The following is a 15763-nucleotide window of genomic DNA, read 5'->3' as shown; positions in this document are numbered from 1 at the left end:
TAAATAGCATGGTGTGATGTTGTTGAAAAGCTTCCTCAATGGGAGACTAAATTTGGGAGACCTAAATGGGAGACCTAAATTTCTCACTGTTTTACAGGTTTGTCGGTGACCAGGAAGCGTGGCACGAGCTGTCGGAACTCTACATCAACGAGCACGAGTGAGCATGGCATTTCCTTATCGCATTCGTTTTAACTCATTATCTACATGACTTGTGACGTTTTGACTGACTTACTCGAGTGGTGAGAAGAACCTGTGATCGTTCCAGATTTTGAGTGTGTTCTCACTCTAGTGCTGTGCCAGCACTCCCTGGTGTCAAGACCTTGAGGCAGCACCTTATCATATCTCCCAGGGGCATCTGTCAGCTTCTAACAGACTCGGGGGGGGGGGGACGAGAGTGGGGAGTGTCTGTAAGCAGTAACTCCTCTCCTCTCCCAGTCTCGGTGGCTGAACTGACGGCTTGATCCCAGAAGGGATATATTAGGATGGGCACAATGGAGAGGGCCGTTGAAATACCTAACTCAGCCAGGGGTCTGCATTGGGCCCCTGTCTATGTTTGTCACATGGAGAGGAGGGTAATAGGATTTTGACCCTAAGCCCCCCCGCTCATACATATGGGGTGAAGTCAACCCCCTACTGATATCTCTGTTGCCAGGGGTAATTGTCAGCCTCCCAAGACAAGAGCATTGCAAGATATATATTTTTTTTGTCACTTTTTATCCCTCCTTAGTTGTCTTGGGGACTTAGGAGTCAGGGAAGCAGCCGTCTTTCACGGAGGTGTGTGTGTGTAAGCAGCACACCGGCTCCGTGGTCACCCTGGCAGGAGGGCAGTGTCTGCAGGAATGTTTAGCGCAGTGAGAGAGCTTCTTATTGGATATTTCATGTTTTTGTCCTGAGGGGCTTTATTGCTGTAGTAGAGGGAGGACATCCAGGGGTGAGCGGATTATCTCCCAGCTTAGCCAAACTTTTGTAATATCACCCCATTCACTTCCCGAGCCCCTTATCTACAGGCGTGCCCATTTCTTTTCTTTCTTTTCTTTATTTTGGGTTACAAACTCCCTTTTTTCCCTCACCCTCTTCCGGACAGCATGGTATTATCGCCTCTCTTTTCCACAGAGAGAGAGGGAGGGAGAGTGGCTGCAGAGAGATTCCCAGGAGAAGTTGATGGTACTTTCTTTCCAGAGCCAGAAAAAAACAGAGGCTGATGGGGAAGAGAAATAAATGCCTCTGCCCTCACTGTGTAGCGCCCCGCAAGCTAGAAATATACAAATCACTCATGGTTTCTCACCTGACATTGTTACATGGCTCTACAGGCATCAGTGTTCAAACATTGACAGTAATTAATAGCCTAACACAGTGGGAACCTTTTTAAAATAATCCTCATACCGCTGCGTGATATTCAAACGTTGAGATTGTGCCTTTCTGTTATTGTTGCGTTGAACCGCTGAGACGCTTCGACTCATTGGGAATCATCTGAGCTTGTAGTGCTGTTGAATTAGTCTTTATTTAACTACTGTCTATCGGTTCAGATTTGCCTGGTCATCCGATGGCGCATGATGACTTTCTGTGGTGAGTTTGCACAGTCTAATGGAGGAATCTTGATCTGTTTGCCCAGTCTAGTTGGGAAAAAGCTTTGGGCTGGAATTCAGTCAAACTGCTATTACAGTTGGTAGCACCAAAAACCAACCATTGTTTGATGTTCAAAGAAAACAAAGCCAATGTGTGAGGCAAACTAAAAGTGCCACCACCACAAGCTAGCAGCGTGGTCTCTGAGCCCAGGCTTAGGGAGTTGGAGCTGAGTGGTGGTGATGATGGTCGGAGGGTGAAGATTGGAGGGTGCGGTACTGCAGTCAGCCAGGGCTCTGCCTGGTGATGGAGGCTGCCTCTCCTCTTGCCGCTGCAGGCTGGGGCCACTTCAGGAGCACATCTGAAAGTCTTTATGGGGAGGAAGTGGTAATTGTAAACAGCCCCCCAACCTTCCAAATACCCCGATCTCCCTCGCCCCCCCCCCCCCCCCCCGCCCCATTCTCTCCCTCTCATTCGAACTTGCCCCTCACACTCCCCTACCACTCTAATGCTGCTGCTCTCTGGCTTTTGAAGTCCTTTAGACAGATTCTAAATGGGCCGATAGTCTCTTCATGTCGTGCGAGGCAGCATTTGGGCGTTTCTGTTCCCGCCAATACACCCAGCTTGCGTCAGAGTGTGTGTGTGTCCCCCACTTCTCCCTCTGTCAGTGAAATGGCTACAAATTTGCATCCTTATCTTGCGTCATTTATGAACCCACCACCACAAGCACCATTTTTGTTTTTTCTGCACATTTCCAAGCACATACAGCATATGCTGGATCACGTACAGTCTCTCGCTACACTACAATTGAGTGCTGGGTTTTGTGTTTTGTCCGATTTTGGTTTAATAGCCCTGTTTTAGTGTTCTGGGTTCATGTAGTCTGTCAAGGCGTGGGAAATTGTGTGTGTGTGGACTGTAATTCTGAGTGTGTGCTGGAGAGAGAAACTTGCATTCCCTTGGACGGGTCCCCTGAAGGAGAAACTGTGTATTAGATGTGTAATGGTTGTAGATTAGCGTGAGGTCAACAGCTCAGCAGTCTGCTGAGAAGTGATCTCATCTGAGTAGGGCACAGTGTGCCAGTTTCTACTGTAGCGCTGACCTCAGGAAGGTATTTAACTAGACATTACCAGAGTGAAAAACACATCGCCAGACAGACAGATTGATCCTGTGTGTCTGGAGACCCCCGCTCCTCTCCTTTTCAATGTTCCACTTTCCAAAACTGAAGAGTTTCGCCAATATAGACATAACCACATAGGCCACCAGATCCCCTTAGTCTGCAAATAAACTTAGTTTGTTGGATGCATCTTCCTAGACTCAAACTTGCCAAAATGGACAGTAAACCAAGGCAGCAGTATAACTTTCTGCCGAACAAATTTACACTCGGATTGGAATAGGTAAACTACATCACAGATGAAATAGAGCACATTTCCCCCCTTACTATTTAAAAGCTCAAAGATTAAATGTCCATCGCTAGTGGTCATCAATCTATTCATTGTTCCCTTGTTTCCACAGCTATGGAAAAGCAGCTTTCTGTCTGGAGGAGCTGATGATGACTAACCCTCACAATCACTTGTACTGTGAGCAGTACGCTGAGGTAGGTATGACTTCTGCATGTCCATCATCAAGCGGCCTAACGATGGAATAAGGTTTTCTCCCAGCCCTCTACGCGAATGCTCTCTCTCACATGGAGGAGCCGGCCGCTGCTCTTAACGGTCAGCAGGAATACACGCTCATGAATGTCACAATGTTTACACGGCTTGTCATGTCATCATGCTTATTCAGATGCCTTGTAGGCATTGCGTAAGCCCCCCGGCCGGCACGCCTCATACCCATATTTGAATGCCTTGTCTCACAGGTGAAGTACACCCAGGGGGGGCTGGAAAACCTGGAGCTGTCCAGAAAGTATTTTGCCCAGGCTCTGAAGCTGAACAACAGAAACATGAGGGCCTTGTTCGGTCTGTATATGGTGAGTTCGAACATCTAACCGTCGCATGATAGAGACGTGAGGGAGGGGGGTGAAAGAGCAACAACTCATCCTTTTTCTCCTGTTGTTTGTCAAACTGTGCAGGCCTGCTACTGCCTTTGTGTAGCGACCATAGAGCCCAGCTTTCAGAAAGGTCAGGTCAATGTTTGGAAAAGTCTGCCCCTTCAAGGTCTCTATTTTGGTAATATTACCCCTCTAAGCTTTCGTACGGGACTTTTTTCATGTTTATGACCAAAAATGACAAAAATAAATAAAGATCAGTGGCAGGACGAAAAAAAAGGAAAGAGAGGGCGACTGCCTCCCTCCCACGCTCTGTCAGTCCCGGCAGCCCCCCGGCCCAGGTTAACGGTTTGATTTCGTCTGAGCCAAATGCCCCCCTTTCATCTCCATATTTATTTAAACAGGAAGTTGTCCGTTAGCACCAATGCATCATATGTAAGTGAGTCCTGACATAAGAACACAAACGGAGAGTGAAGGAATAAGGGTGGGTGGATGGCCAGAGCAGAGAGAAGCAGCGACACAGGCCTTCCAGTGTTTTCTCTCTATTGCAACAGGGGTTCAAGCAGGTAAAACATCTCATACCCGGAAAGGGGCACAACCACTGGATCCGTTCATGGTCTTTGAAGGGATAGCTTGACTTTTATAGACTACCCTTTCATTTTTCTTAAAGTAGTCAATGGGGTTAAAGTTAGCTAATGTTATTTAAACAAATTCAAACTGTAAATGACTGTCTCTCCAGGCCCGTAGCCTACTTTCAGGGTAAATGGAGAAAGAGGTAGGTCTAAAAAGGTCTTCAAGATGCTAGCTAGCCGCAGAACATGCTTAAAAAAGCAGCATCAATTCAAGACCTTCAGATCCCTTAACCTCCAAATGTATTCCTGTTCACCTATGGGGGAATTCCGACCCGAGTTAGGCGCACGTAAATGGAACGTAATTATCTTTGTATGCACTTTTCTCTCGACACGTTGGTAAGCGCTAGGTAGATGAGTAAGCCATTCGGATAAGGGGATTGTAAATAAACATGACAATTGTTTTAGGTCTATTTCACCATGCCACTGTCAGTTCTACCCACATTTAGAACTGTCACTCTAGTGTTCCTTTCCTTAGATTTTGCATTATTCCATAGTTAGCTTAGCTTTCTTTCTTTCCTCTGTCACATTTGTGTGGTAGTTCTTGAGGATAGCTAGTAGTTGTGGATCATATTGGGCTAACGTATTGCAAGTTGCGCAGTCATTTGGGACATGCACGGTTCGCAACGACTGGACTGTTCTCAACACCGTTCCATGATTAGTGTGGATTATTAGGGTGGACTTAATGACTACTGTTTAACCACTGCGGTACACTTTTCTCACCTTCCAATATTTTATGGATTGAACCATTTGAATATGTCAGTGTTCAGGATGAATCGAACCACTGTATTTTTGATTCACCAATATAGTTTGTGCGTGTGGTTTTGAAAAATGATTCATAAATACTTTCCTAACAGTAAATAATATACAAGATCAGAATATTTTTGAAATCTAGCAATTGGTGTTGAAAATGCGACAAATATGCATGTATTTAGGCCTACAATGCTTTCTTTCATTGATCCCTAATATTCTGAACCGTTCTCTCTATATATATTTTAGTGAATCTGTCGAGACAATTCAGATTAAAGGTACACCACATTTTAAAGGGATGGCTTTAGATAAATGTACTGAAAACTCCACGAGAATCTGTTGTTCAGCAAGTTTTTACATTTTTTATTTCACCTTTATTTAACCAGGCAAGTCAGTTAAGAACAAATTCTTATTTTCAATGACTGCCTAGGAACAGTGGGTTAACTGCCTGTGGGAGGGTTTGAATTAAATGTATTCAGTGCGCGCAAGGGAACCACGCCTGCAAAGCCCGTTAACGCACCTGTATAAGGTCATTCTGAATGCCAACTACTGAAGTGTATAGGAAAGGCATACATAGTTAATTAGAGGACTTTATGTTCCTCTGTCAAATCATCCACTGCCACTATTTCGGCACTAACGCTGGTTTCAGGTTTAAATTTGATCATCAAAAAGTTAGTGTCCACAAGGTCCAGAGTTGAAATCCTTGACAAGTGCAAGTTAGTTCCTGACATGGGATTGTGCCAAGGCAATGACTTTCTGACCATTTCATCTGCTTCTGGGTGACAGTGATGCTTCGTGAACACCACCGAAGGGCAGCTCCTCACCGAAGAGCTATTTGATTGGTTCAGCTTAGTCGTTCAGAGCACCTGATTACACCTGAGTCGTTGGTAGCCGTGACCACTGTGAGGTTAGTGTTAGCCAGTGCTGTGTCTCTGCACTAGCGGGGATCTTCACACGGAGGACAACATCATTCTGGGGTAGTCTGTCGGAGCTGACATCTTAAGCCGGAGGTTATGAAGAAATCCAGAAGCAAAAGCGTTTTATTTTTATAAAAGGGGGGGAGCAAGGTTGATTTGGGGTGTAGTTAAAGTTTCAGTATGACCATGGGGACTCCTTTGAAGTGCTGCCCGTTCAAGCCTAGTGGGGTTTGCACTTCGGAGACGATGGCAGTAGCATGGGAAAGACATGGCTTTTGTGGTTCTGAGGGGAGTTGGGGCGGGCAGAGAGCATGATTCACATCGCGCTTCGCTCGCCACAGCACCGCGGGTTCTGAAGACATGCTGAAGACATGCCGGGCCCTGTCATCACCGGCTATCTATGGTGTTGGAGAAATTAGGGCCCATTAGGCGATACTGCCCTTGGGGGCTGGGGAATGAAATAAAGCACTCACTTTTTCCTCTTCTGTTAACGTTTTTTACGTGTCGTCGGGCCAATTTTTTCTCGTCCTGCCCACGGTGGAATTGGTTGCACATTCATCTCAATTATGCTTTTATTGCGATTTTGATATGACGACACCTTTCTTTCCTCTCCTCTTTCCTCTCTCCCTTGCTTTCCACTCCCTTCTTCTTCCCCTGTGTAGTCAGCAAGCCACATTGCTGCCAGCCCCAAAGTGAACGCCACAGTGAAAAAGGCCAATGTGAAGTATGCTACTTGGGCCACCAATCAAATCAACCGAGCCTATCAGGTGAGTTATGCCAGGTGTCTACTTTAATAATGAAAGCTACACTATTTACATTTTAGTCATTTAGCTCTTATTCAGAGCGATTTCCAGTAAAGTGCATACATTTTCCTACTTTTTTCCCCCATACTGGTCCCCCGTGGTAATCGAACCCAGAATCCTGGTGTTGCAAGCGCCATGCTATACCGATTGAGCCACATGGGACCTTTCCCACTTGCCTTTATCACTTAACTGTTCTTATACCACAAGGGTAGTCAACCTTGGATCTGTACTGCCACAGGCACTTCATGTATTTGATTGAGATTAATCTAGCCAATCACTGTTGGTGAGGTTATTGGCAGAATTGGGTGTGGTGCCTAGGGCTGTTGCGGAGACCATATTCATCAAAACAGTCATTTAAAACTCACTGTTAGGAAAAAGATTTCACCTCTCTGTGATGATCAATTTGAAGAAAGAAGTTTAACAACAGGTTGAAACTGAGTGAAAACATGGTCGTTGTGGATGTTGTTTCAAAGCCAAACACAACGAAATGGACAGCGCTTTCTAAGGTGATGATTCATTCAAAGCATTAAGAGGTCACATGTAGGACACCCATACATATCTTACAGCTTATGCATAAACATTTGCCTATGTATGAGCCCATGCCCGAAAAAGAAACATGAATTAAAATAATGATTGTGCCATTCTACAAGACATAGCCTACCGCATATTATGCAAGGCAGATTTTTTTTTTTAATGAAAAGCATAGGATTTAATGTCTTTTGTAAATTTTTCTAGCCGATTATTCCCAAATTTAAACAAATCCACTGAGTGTGGACTGTATTATTATGCATACTGGATGGACTGGTTACCATTGCGGTGCTCCAAACGTTCTATCCATGAGTCTGGGAGAGAATGTATAGGCCTAGGCGATGGTGTTGGTTCATTGATTGTGCAGGGCGGCTTACAGATTTAGCCTACAATTATCGTGAATTTGATTTTGAATAGCCTAGTAATAGGGATTTTTTTTTTCTATTTTCATAATCAATTGGCTGGTACATTTACCTTTTTTAGCTACAGAATATCACACCACTGTGCATTTCCATGTCTACCTCTCTCCTTCATTCCTTTCTCGAGCGAGCAGAGATGGGGAGCTGTCAACAGTTTAAATATGTTTCGTTGTGAAAACATGTTACTATCGATGTTCCCGAACAGATTTCACTTGTTTTCCCAAATGAACACTTAGTAACTGCAGGAACACAAGTTGGAGATCCCATGGCATACCGGGTTTGGGCGGAGTATTACCTGTCACGCAGTGAGAGGCTGTATGTTCCTCAAACAATGGTTGATGCGTGTTCTTATAAGTCCAGACATTTCTATATGCAATCCCGTGTGAAAGCAGAGTTTTGATGGTTGCCACTAAAAAGAGGAGGATCCCAGCTGCTACTATATTTAGGCGCATTGCTCAGCTGCTCCACTATTAAACTGGAGTAGCCTACCCGGCATGATTTAACTGCGGGAAAGCGGCCTCCATTCGCTATCCAAGTGCATATGGATGGATGTCTTTTTTCCCCCTTCCACTACCCATTTGATAATGGGCCATTCTAAGTCAAAACCAATTTGACATATTAGTGAAGATTTAATTGAGAATAGTCTGATGGGTGATATATGATCACTTGATGAGAGAACAGGGTGTGCAGCCTGAGGCAAGGAATGGCAAAGTTTTTTAGCAATAAAAAAAATATATATATATATATTCAATAGCCTGTAGTTTCATCATGCAGCCCATATGTTTTGATTTCTAAGGTTTGAATCATTCACAACTAACACTAAATATAGAGTATAGGACCTGTTTCAATTATCACTTTTACGCCCAACATAGCCACTTCATATGCGCACTGTCCTTTCTATTTTAGTTCAATTATATTGTACTTACAATAAAATCATAACATCGTACAGCCAGATAACATACAGTAGGCCGACTCATATTTGGTTCTTCTGAAATACATTTTCTTCATATCATAATGTTTCTTTAGACCTGCCAAAAATAAATAATGGATTTATTGTGTTGGGGTATATTAAATGGATTGATTAGACTTTTTGTAGAATGTAGATGGCATGATGTCCCAGATGTGCTCAATTGGATTCAGGTCTGGGGAACGGGCGGGCCAGTCCATAGCATCAATGCCTTCCTCTTGCAGGAACTGCTGACACACTCCAGCCACATGAGGTCTAGCATTGTCTTGCATTAGGAGGAACCCAGGGCCAACCGCACCAACAGAGGATCTCATCTCGGTACCTAATGGCAGTCAGGCTACCTCTGGCGAGCACATGGAGGGCTGTGCGGCCCCCCAAAGAAATGCCACCCCACACCATGACTGACCCACCGCCAAACCGGTCATGCTGGAGGATGTTGCAGGCAGCAGAACGTTCTCCACAGCGTCTCCAGACTGTCACATGTGCTCAGTGTGAACCTGCTTTCATCTGTGAAGAGCACAGGGGGCCAGTGGTGAATTTGCCAATCTTGGTGTTCTCTGGCAAATGCCAAACGTCCTGCACGGTGTTGGGCTGTAAGCACAACCCCCACCTGTGGACGTCGGGCCCTCATACCACCCCATGGAGTCTGTTTCTGACCGTTTGAGCAGACACATGCACATTTGTGGCCTGCTGGAGGTCATTTTGCAGGGCTCTGGCAGTGCTCCTCCTGCTCCTCCTTGCACAAAGGCGGAGGTAGCGGTCCTGCTGCTGGGTTGTTGCCTTCCTACGGCCTCCTCCACGTCTCCTGATGTACTGGCCTGTCTCCTGGTAGCGCCTCCATGCTCTGGACACTACGCTGACAGACACAGCAAACCTTCTTGCCACAGCTCGCATTGATGTGCCATCCTGGATGAGCTGCACTACCTGAGCCACTTGTGTGGGTTGTAGACTCCGTCTCATGCTACCACTAGAGTGAAAGCACCGCCAGCATTCAAAAGTGACCAAAACATCAGCCAGGAAGCATAGGAACTGAGAAGTGGTCTGTGGTCACCACCTGCAGAACCACTCCTTTATTGGGGGTGTCTTGCTAATTGCCTATAATTTCCAGCTGTTGTCTATTCCATTTGCACAACAGCATGTGATATTTATTGTCAATCAGTGTTGCTTCCTAAGTGGACAGTTTGATTTCACAGAAGTGTGATTGACTTGGAGTTACATTGTGTTGTTTAAGTGTTCCCTTTTTTTTGAGCAGAGTATTAACATTTTAAGTGTTTCTATTTGGTTTTTTGAGTAAATGCACAAGGGAAAATACCATATGTGTGTTTGGTCTCCACTCTGAGCCAGAGCCACACCCTTATCAGCCAGGGAACAGGAAGAGGGGCCCGGCTAGCAACCGGTTGGGCTGTGTTTTGTTTTAAGTTGGCTGGTAATGGCAGGGGCAGCAGAGCAGTGGGACCCCACCCTGCGTGTGAGAGGAAAAATGACAAGGCGCAAGGTTGACTTGACTCTTAACTCCAACTCTGAGTGTTTTTTTTTCTCCTCTTTAAATGGGCACTGGGCTATTTGAAAGGGAGCCGCTGTGGAACGTTGTGGGCCTCCGCAGGGCTGGCCTGACTGTTTGTGCTGACTGATTGATGGGGGCTTTAAAGGGTTACTCGTGTCAGCCGTCCCGCTTTTATTACCCACTGTACCTGGTGATTGTCATACCTCAGTGCGAAGAAAGGCGGCAGGTGAGTGGTGTTTTGGAAGCAAACGCCACAATGGGGTCAAAGCGACTGGGGCAAGGCCGTTAAACATTTTATTACTGAAAACTGAAAGGGTCCCGCTTTGACATGTAAAGAACCCAGAGGAGAGAAGTCCTGATAGCGTCATATTTATTTATTTATTTTATTTTTTGAATTTTACCACTTTTTCTTCCCAATTTTGTGGTATCCAATTGTTTAGTAGCTACTATCTTGTCTCATCGCTACAACTCCCGTACGGGCTCGGGAGAGACTAAAGTTGAAAGTCATGCGATCCTCCGATACACAACCCAACCAAGCTTCACTGCTTCTTAACACAGAGCCATCCAACCCGGAAGCCAGCCGCACCAATGTGTCGGAGGAAAAACCGTGCACCTGGCATCTTGGTTAGCTCGCACTGCGCCCGGCCCGCCACAGGAGTCGCTGGTGCGCGACGAGACAAGGATTTCCCTACCGGCCAAACCCTCCCTAACCCGGACGACGCTAGACCACGACAGAGCCTGGGCGCGGTTGCGACAGAGCCTAGGCGCGAACCCAGAGTCTCTGGTGGCGCAATTGGCGCTGCACTACAGCGCCCTTAACCACTGCGCCACCCGGGAGGCAGTGATAGCGTCATATTGACTCAAAACAAATAAACTTTTTTAATTACTCTGTCGTTTTTAGAATCTTAATATCACAAACAGAATTTGTGTTTTAAAAGGACATGTCATTTTTTTCCACCCTGCCCGTCATTCACCGCCAGTCATTCACTGGCAGTCAAAGTGCACAGCTGATGGCCCATCCAAACTACACCTAAACTATACTGAATGAAAATATAAATGCAATGTAAAATGTTGGTTTCATAAGCTGAAATCAAAGATCCCAGAAAGCTTATTTCTTTCAAATGTTGTGCACAAGTTTGTTTTACATCCCTGTTAATGAGCATTTCTCCTTTGCCAAGATAATCGATCCACCTGGCAGGTGTTGCATATCAAGAAGCTGATTAAACAGCACAATCATTACACAGGTGTACCTTGTGCTGGGGAGAATGAAAGGCCACTCTAAATGTGCAGGTTTGTCACACAACACAATGCCACAAATGTCGGAAGTTTTGAGGGTGTGTGCAATTGTCATGCTGACTGTAGGAATGTCCACCAAAGCTGTTGCCAGAGAATTGAATGTTAATTTCTCTACCATAAGTCGCCTCCAACATCGTTTAAGAGAATTAGGCAGTACGTCCAACCGGCCTCAAAACACGTGAAACCTTGCCAGCCGAGGACCTCCATCTGGCTTCTTCACCTGCAGGATCGTCTGAGACCAGCCACTCGGACAGCTGATGAAACTGAGGAGTATTTCTGTCTGTAATAAAGCCCTTTTGTTCGGAAAAACAAATTCTGACATGAACTTCGATTAAGGCAGCCCTCTGCTCATGATGGTAGTATGGCAGGCCATTTTGGGGTCAACAAGATGTGTGACTGTATTTTCGATAAGAACTTCTGGTCTGAAACGGGATGTTTTTTTCTTACTGTAAATCCTGTTGCGTTTTCCAGTGGACGGGTAAACCGAACCAAGCTGTACCGGTTGCACCTTTGCATCCTATTCTTGCTTTTGACTAACCTTTCAGCAGGGTTCTGGTGGATTTTGTTGGTCTTTTGCCCCAACTGGTAACCAGTTTCTCTTAACCAACAATGCAGTTCAAGAAATAGATGGTTAAGGGCTTGTAAAGTAAGCATTTCACTGTTGTATTTGGCACATGTGACAAATCCATTTTGATTTGACCATGTGTGCTAACACTCTTTTCCATTCCACTAAGGAACATCATTTTGGAGACCAGTTTTGTTTTGGTTGCGCTCGTTCGAAGGGGATGAGAGTTATAGAAGCATATGTGAGTTTTTCGAAAACACTTGTGTGTTAGGCAACTATAGGAAAGAAAGTTGAGGGGGATGTTTTGTCTTGTATTTAATTGTTGACAGACAGTAGACGCCATGTTTATTTTGGAGAAGGCGACTCATTTTAGTAGTGATGCGTTTATGTTGGTTATGTTGTGCAATACAGTTTTTTTCTGTTGGTGGTGAGCAACTATAGGATATATTTGTAGTCTGAAGGGGGAAGGTGTTACAGGTTTTGATTTTCCCATTTATGTTATGAGGTTGGTCTTTAGCTTGTTCGCACGCAGGGCGCATCGATTGCCGCCATTGTGTTACACCTGTGCTGGTTGCCATCTCGTTAGTTGGAAGGTATTTCACCTGTGCTGGCCCAGTGCTCCAGTTGTCTTGATAGATGCGGACGGGGTAACACCTTTTAGTTGGCTCTCCCTATTTTGATTTCGACGCAAACAATCCTCTATCTGAATTCCCTGATTTTCGTATTGCTCCACCTTTTTGGTTTGCTTCCTGTCTTTTTAAGTTTGGTGTGGGTTAATCTTTTGTTTGCCTCTTAGTGGGCAAATTTAGTAGGGAACTCATGGTGGGTGTCTTTCAGGTCCCAGTTGTTGATATGCAACTTTCAGTGGACACCCCAATGAGTGTCTTTTAGAACCCCTCCTAAAACTCCACCTTTTTCGTTTTAGTTGTTGTCAGTGACTCTTTGTTATTCACCCTTCTGTTTGAGTGACATTTTTGGTTTTCTTGCAGGGGAACGTAACAAATAGAGTCCCAGGATATTAACCAAGATATGGTCAGTATGCCAGGGTTCTCTCCAAACGAGGGGTGCTGTGCCACTATGTAAAGATTTATAAGAAAATGTAACCGATATTTAGTAATGATGGAGTAACTATCTCTGATCGGCAATGAATGACATGATTGCGGAACAGGCGGTATCATTTTCCTCAATTAATTCAGCCTGCTTCTAAAATGTGCTATCTCGACACACAGTGCATCCGGAGAATGTATTTTTTGAATCATAGGTCTCGTATTGGCAGCAAGTATGAAATGGCACACATTCTTTTATAGCCTGAACTATAGGGGTTTCCTGTAGGGTTTATTAACAACATTTAGTTGTGGTATATTGGCCATATATCACCCCACCCAGGTGCCTTATTGCGGTTATAAACTGGTTACCAACATAATTAGAGCAGTAAAAATAAATATTTTGTCATATACCACTGTTTTTCAGCCAATCAGCATTCAGGGCTCAAACCACCCAGTTTATAGTGTGGTTTTCATAATGATTTTATTGAGAAAAGGCCAAAGATGTCCTCTGACGCGCTGCTCTGACTTGTCTGTGTGCTCTCCTCCCAGCAGCAGATGTGGCCTTTACACACATCGACGCTGCTGTCCCTGTGCCCAAGTAGAAGTTATTATAATGAGAACAGAGGTGTAGTCTACTGCACAACTCACTAATGCCAAGTCCCTGTGGGTGTTGTTGCAGGGGACATGTCCTAGCCTAGCGTGGCTAAATTAGGTTCTCTTAGTCTCTGTAGTTTGGGGACAGGGCTGAGAGGAGAGGACCCCCTCCTGAGTTCCGATGATAGCAGGGCTGATTGTGGTTTAATTGGGAGATTGAGGGGCTGTGTGTGTGAGTCACAGAGGAAGTCCAGTCTGGCCTGTGTACACACACACACACACACACAGAGGGATAGAGGGAGGCAGGCAGAGATTAGTAGCAATGCTTTATGGTTTTGTTTGGGGCTGTCCAGGCGAGGGGCCGTGAGACAATGAGTCATCAGGATGTCCTGGCCCTCCCTCTCTCTCACCTCTCCCCCTCCTCACACACAGACACCCGGCTTTTTTGCAACAGGCCAGGAACATCCCTGACTCCAGGTGGTGCTTCTCTTCTCTTGGCCCCGTTAGTCACTCTGGAATTGCACATGGCCAATCTTTATTCATCATGGTGCTTCATTTGTTTATGTCAAGTTATCATTCTAGGTTTGTCAGGCTGCTGGTGTGACATTCCAATGTTTCCCCATTTATGCTGTGGAGTTATATACACTGACTATACAAAACATTAAGAACACCTGCTTTCCATGACAGACTGACCAGGTGAATCCAGGTGAAGGCTATGATCTCTTATTGATGTCACCTGTTAAATCGACTTCAATCTGTGTAGATGATAGGGAGGAGACAGGTTAAAGAATGTTTTTTTAAGCCTTGAGATAATTGAGACATGGATTGTGTGTGTGTCATTGAGGATAAATGTGCAAGACAAGATTTAAGTGACTATGAACGGGGTACGGTAGTAGGTGCCAGCCGCACCGGTCTGTGTCAAGAACTGTTACGCTGCTGGGTTTTTCATGCTCATCAGTTTCCCGTGTGAATCAAGAATTGTCCAAGGGACATCCAGCCAACTTGACACAACTGTGGGAAGCATTGGTGTCAACATGGGCCAGCATCCCTTTGGAAGGCTTTCAACAACTTGTAAAGTCCATACCCCGACGAATTGAGGCTGTTCTGAGGGCAACTCGATATTAGGAAGGTGTTCCCAATGTGTGGTATACTCTGTTTTGTTTAGTCTGTTTCGACCTGATGTGGTGGAGAGTGATATGGGGCTATGAGGTTATCGTGACACTAAGTGTGCGCTAGTGTTTTGGCTTGGCTGGCTCTCCTTCAGCCAGCCCCGTGCTTTGGTCTCTTTAAAGATGTGATGAGCTGATGTTTTTTTCTCTTCTCTCTGTCATGCAGCTGGCCGGTCGCGGGACAAAGGAGAACAAATGCTCCGTGAAGGCCGTGGAGGAGATGCTGGAGTCCATCACCATGTCCTAGGCCCCCCCCAACTCTTACACACACACACCCCCCCTCCCCCTGTTCTACATGGCTCAACAAGGCAGCTCTGTTGGCTCAATGCTGTGCACCCTCCCCCCCTCCAGACTCGACCACCACCTCCCCTCCCCCTGTTATTAGATGATTTAAAAGCAGGACTGAAGCCCTATATAGTGCAGTACTTTTAACCCAAGCCCTATCTGAGCAAATATTGTGCACTATATGAGATATAGGGTGACATTTGAGATGTAGGACAGGTAGAGGATGCTCCCGCATTGTGATCAGGGACTGAGATGTGAGTAGAGAAGAGGCTGTAATAAATGCTAATGAGAGGGCTGAGACAGGTCCGTCTGTATATGCAGCTAGGCCCTCGTCTGTAAATGAAATAAAATCAAATGTTTTTTTATCTTAACTATAGTTTTTTTTTCTCTGTCAGTCCATCCAGATGTCTTAATAAAGGTTTGAATTGTTTGTTTTGAAATTTTCTAATTTCAGTGGGTTGGTCTTTTTGGTTTTTCCTGGGTCCTATTAGGTTTTGTGTATAGGACCAATCTTATCAGTACATTGGCTCAACTGTTAATGATAATGGCGGATTCATTACTTTTATGATGATAATAATGATAAAATCCTCTCTGTAAGCTTTCTCTGAACTTATGGTGATTGAGCCCCAGCCACTCTAACCACTCTACCCCACCAGTAGCAACAGCAGAGCAATCAGCAACACTAGAGCAGTCTGCTTAAACAATTTTCCAGTGAGCGGGAGAGGTGTCATTAAACGGTTAGCA

General features: G+C 45.2%; 1 protein-coding gene across 2 annotated transcripts in view; it reads left to right on the top strand.

Annotated features, from left to right (window-relative positions):
• The window catches only part of LOC109902203 (ER membrane protein complex subunit 2-like), a 52087-nt gene extending 36625 nt beyond the window's left edge, over nt 1-15462 (top strand). For both annotated transcript variants that reach the window (XM_020498368.2, XM_031786535.1), the window contains 5 exons: nt 98-157; nt 3076-3157; nt 3419-3529; nt 6506-6610; nt 14901-15462. In XM_020498368.2, the coding sequence (XP_020353957.1) occupies nt 98-157; nt 3076-3157; nt 3419-3529; nt 6506-6610; nt 14901-14981 (439 nt within the window). In that variant the 3' untranslated portion in view covers nt 14982-15462. The remainder of the gene's footprint in view (nt 1-97; nt 158-3075; nt 3158-3418; nt 3530-6505; nt 6611-14900) is intronic.
• Nucleotides 15463-15763: the final 301 nt, after the last annotated feature.

This window comes from Oncorhynchus kisutch, linkage group LG13 (genome assembly GCF_002021735.2).
Source record: "Oncorhynchus kisutch isolate 150728-3 linkage group LG13, Okis_V2, whole genome shotgun sequence".
Classification (NCBI taxonomy): Eukaryota; Metazoa; Chordata; class Actinopteri; order Salmoniformes; family Salmonidae; genus Oncorhynchus; species Oncorhynchus kisutch.
This window is presented reverse-complemented; position numbering and strand designations above follow the sequence as displayed.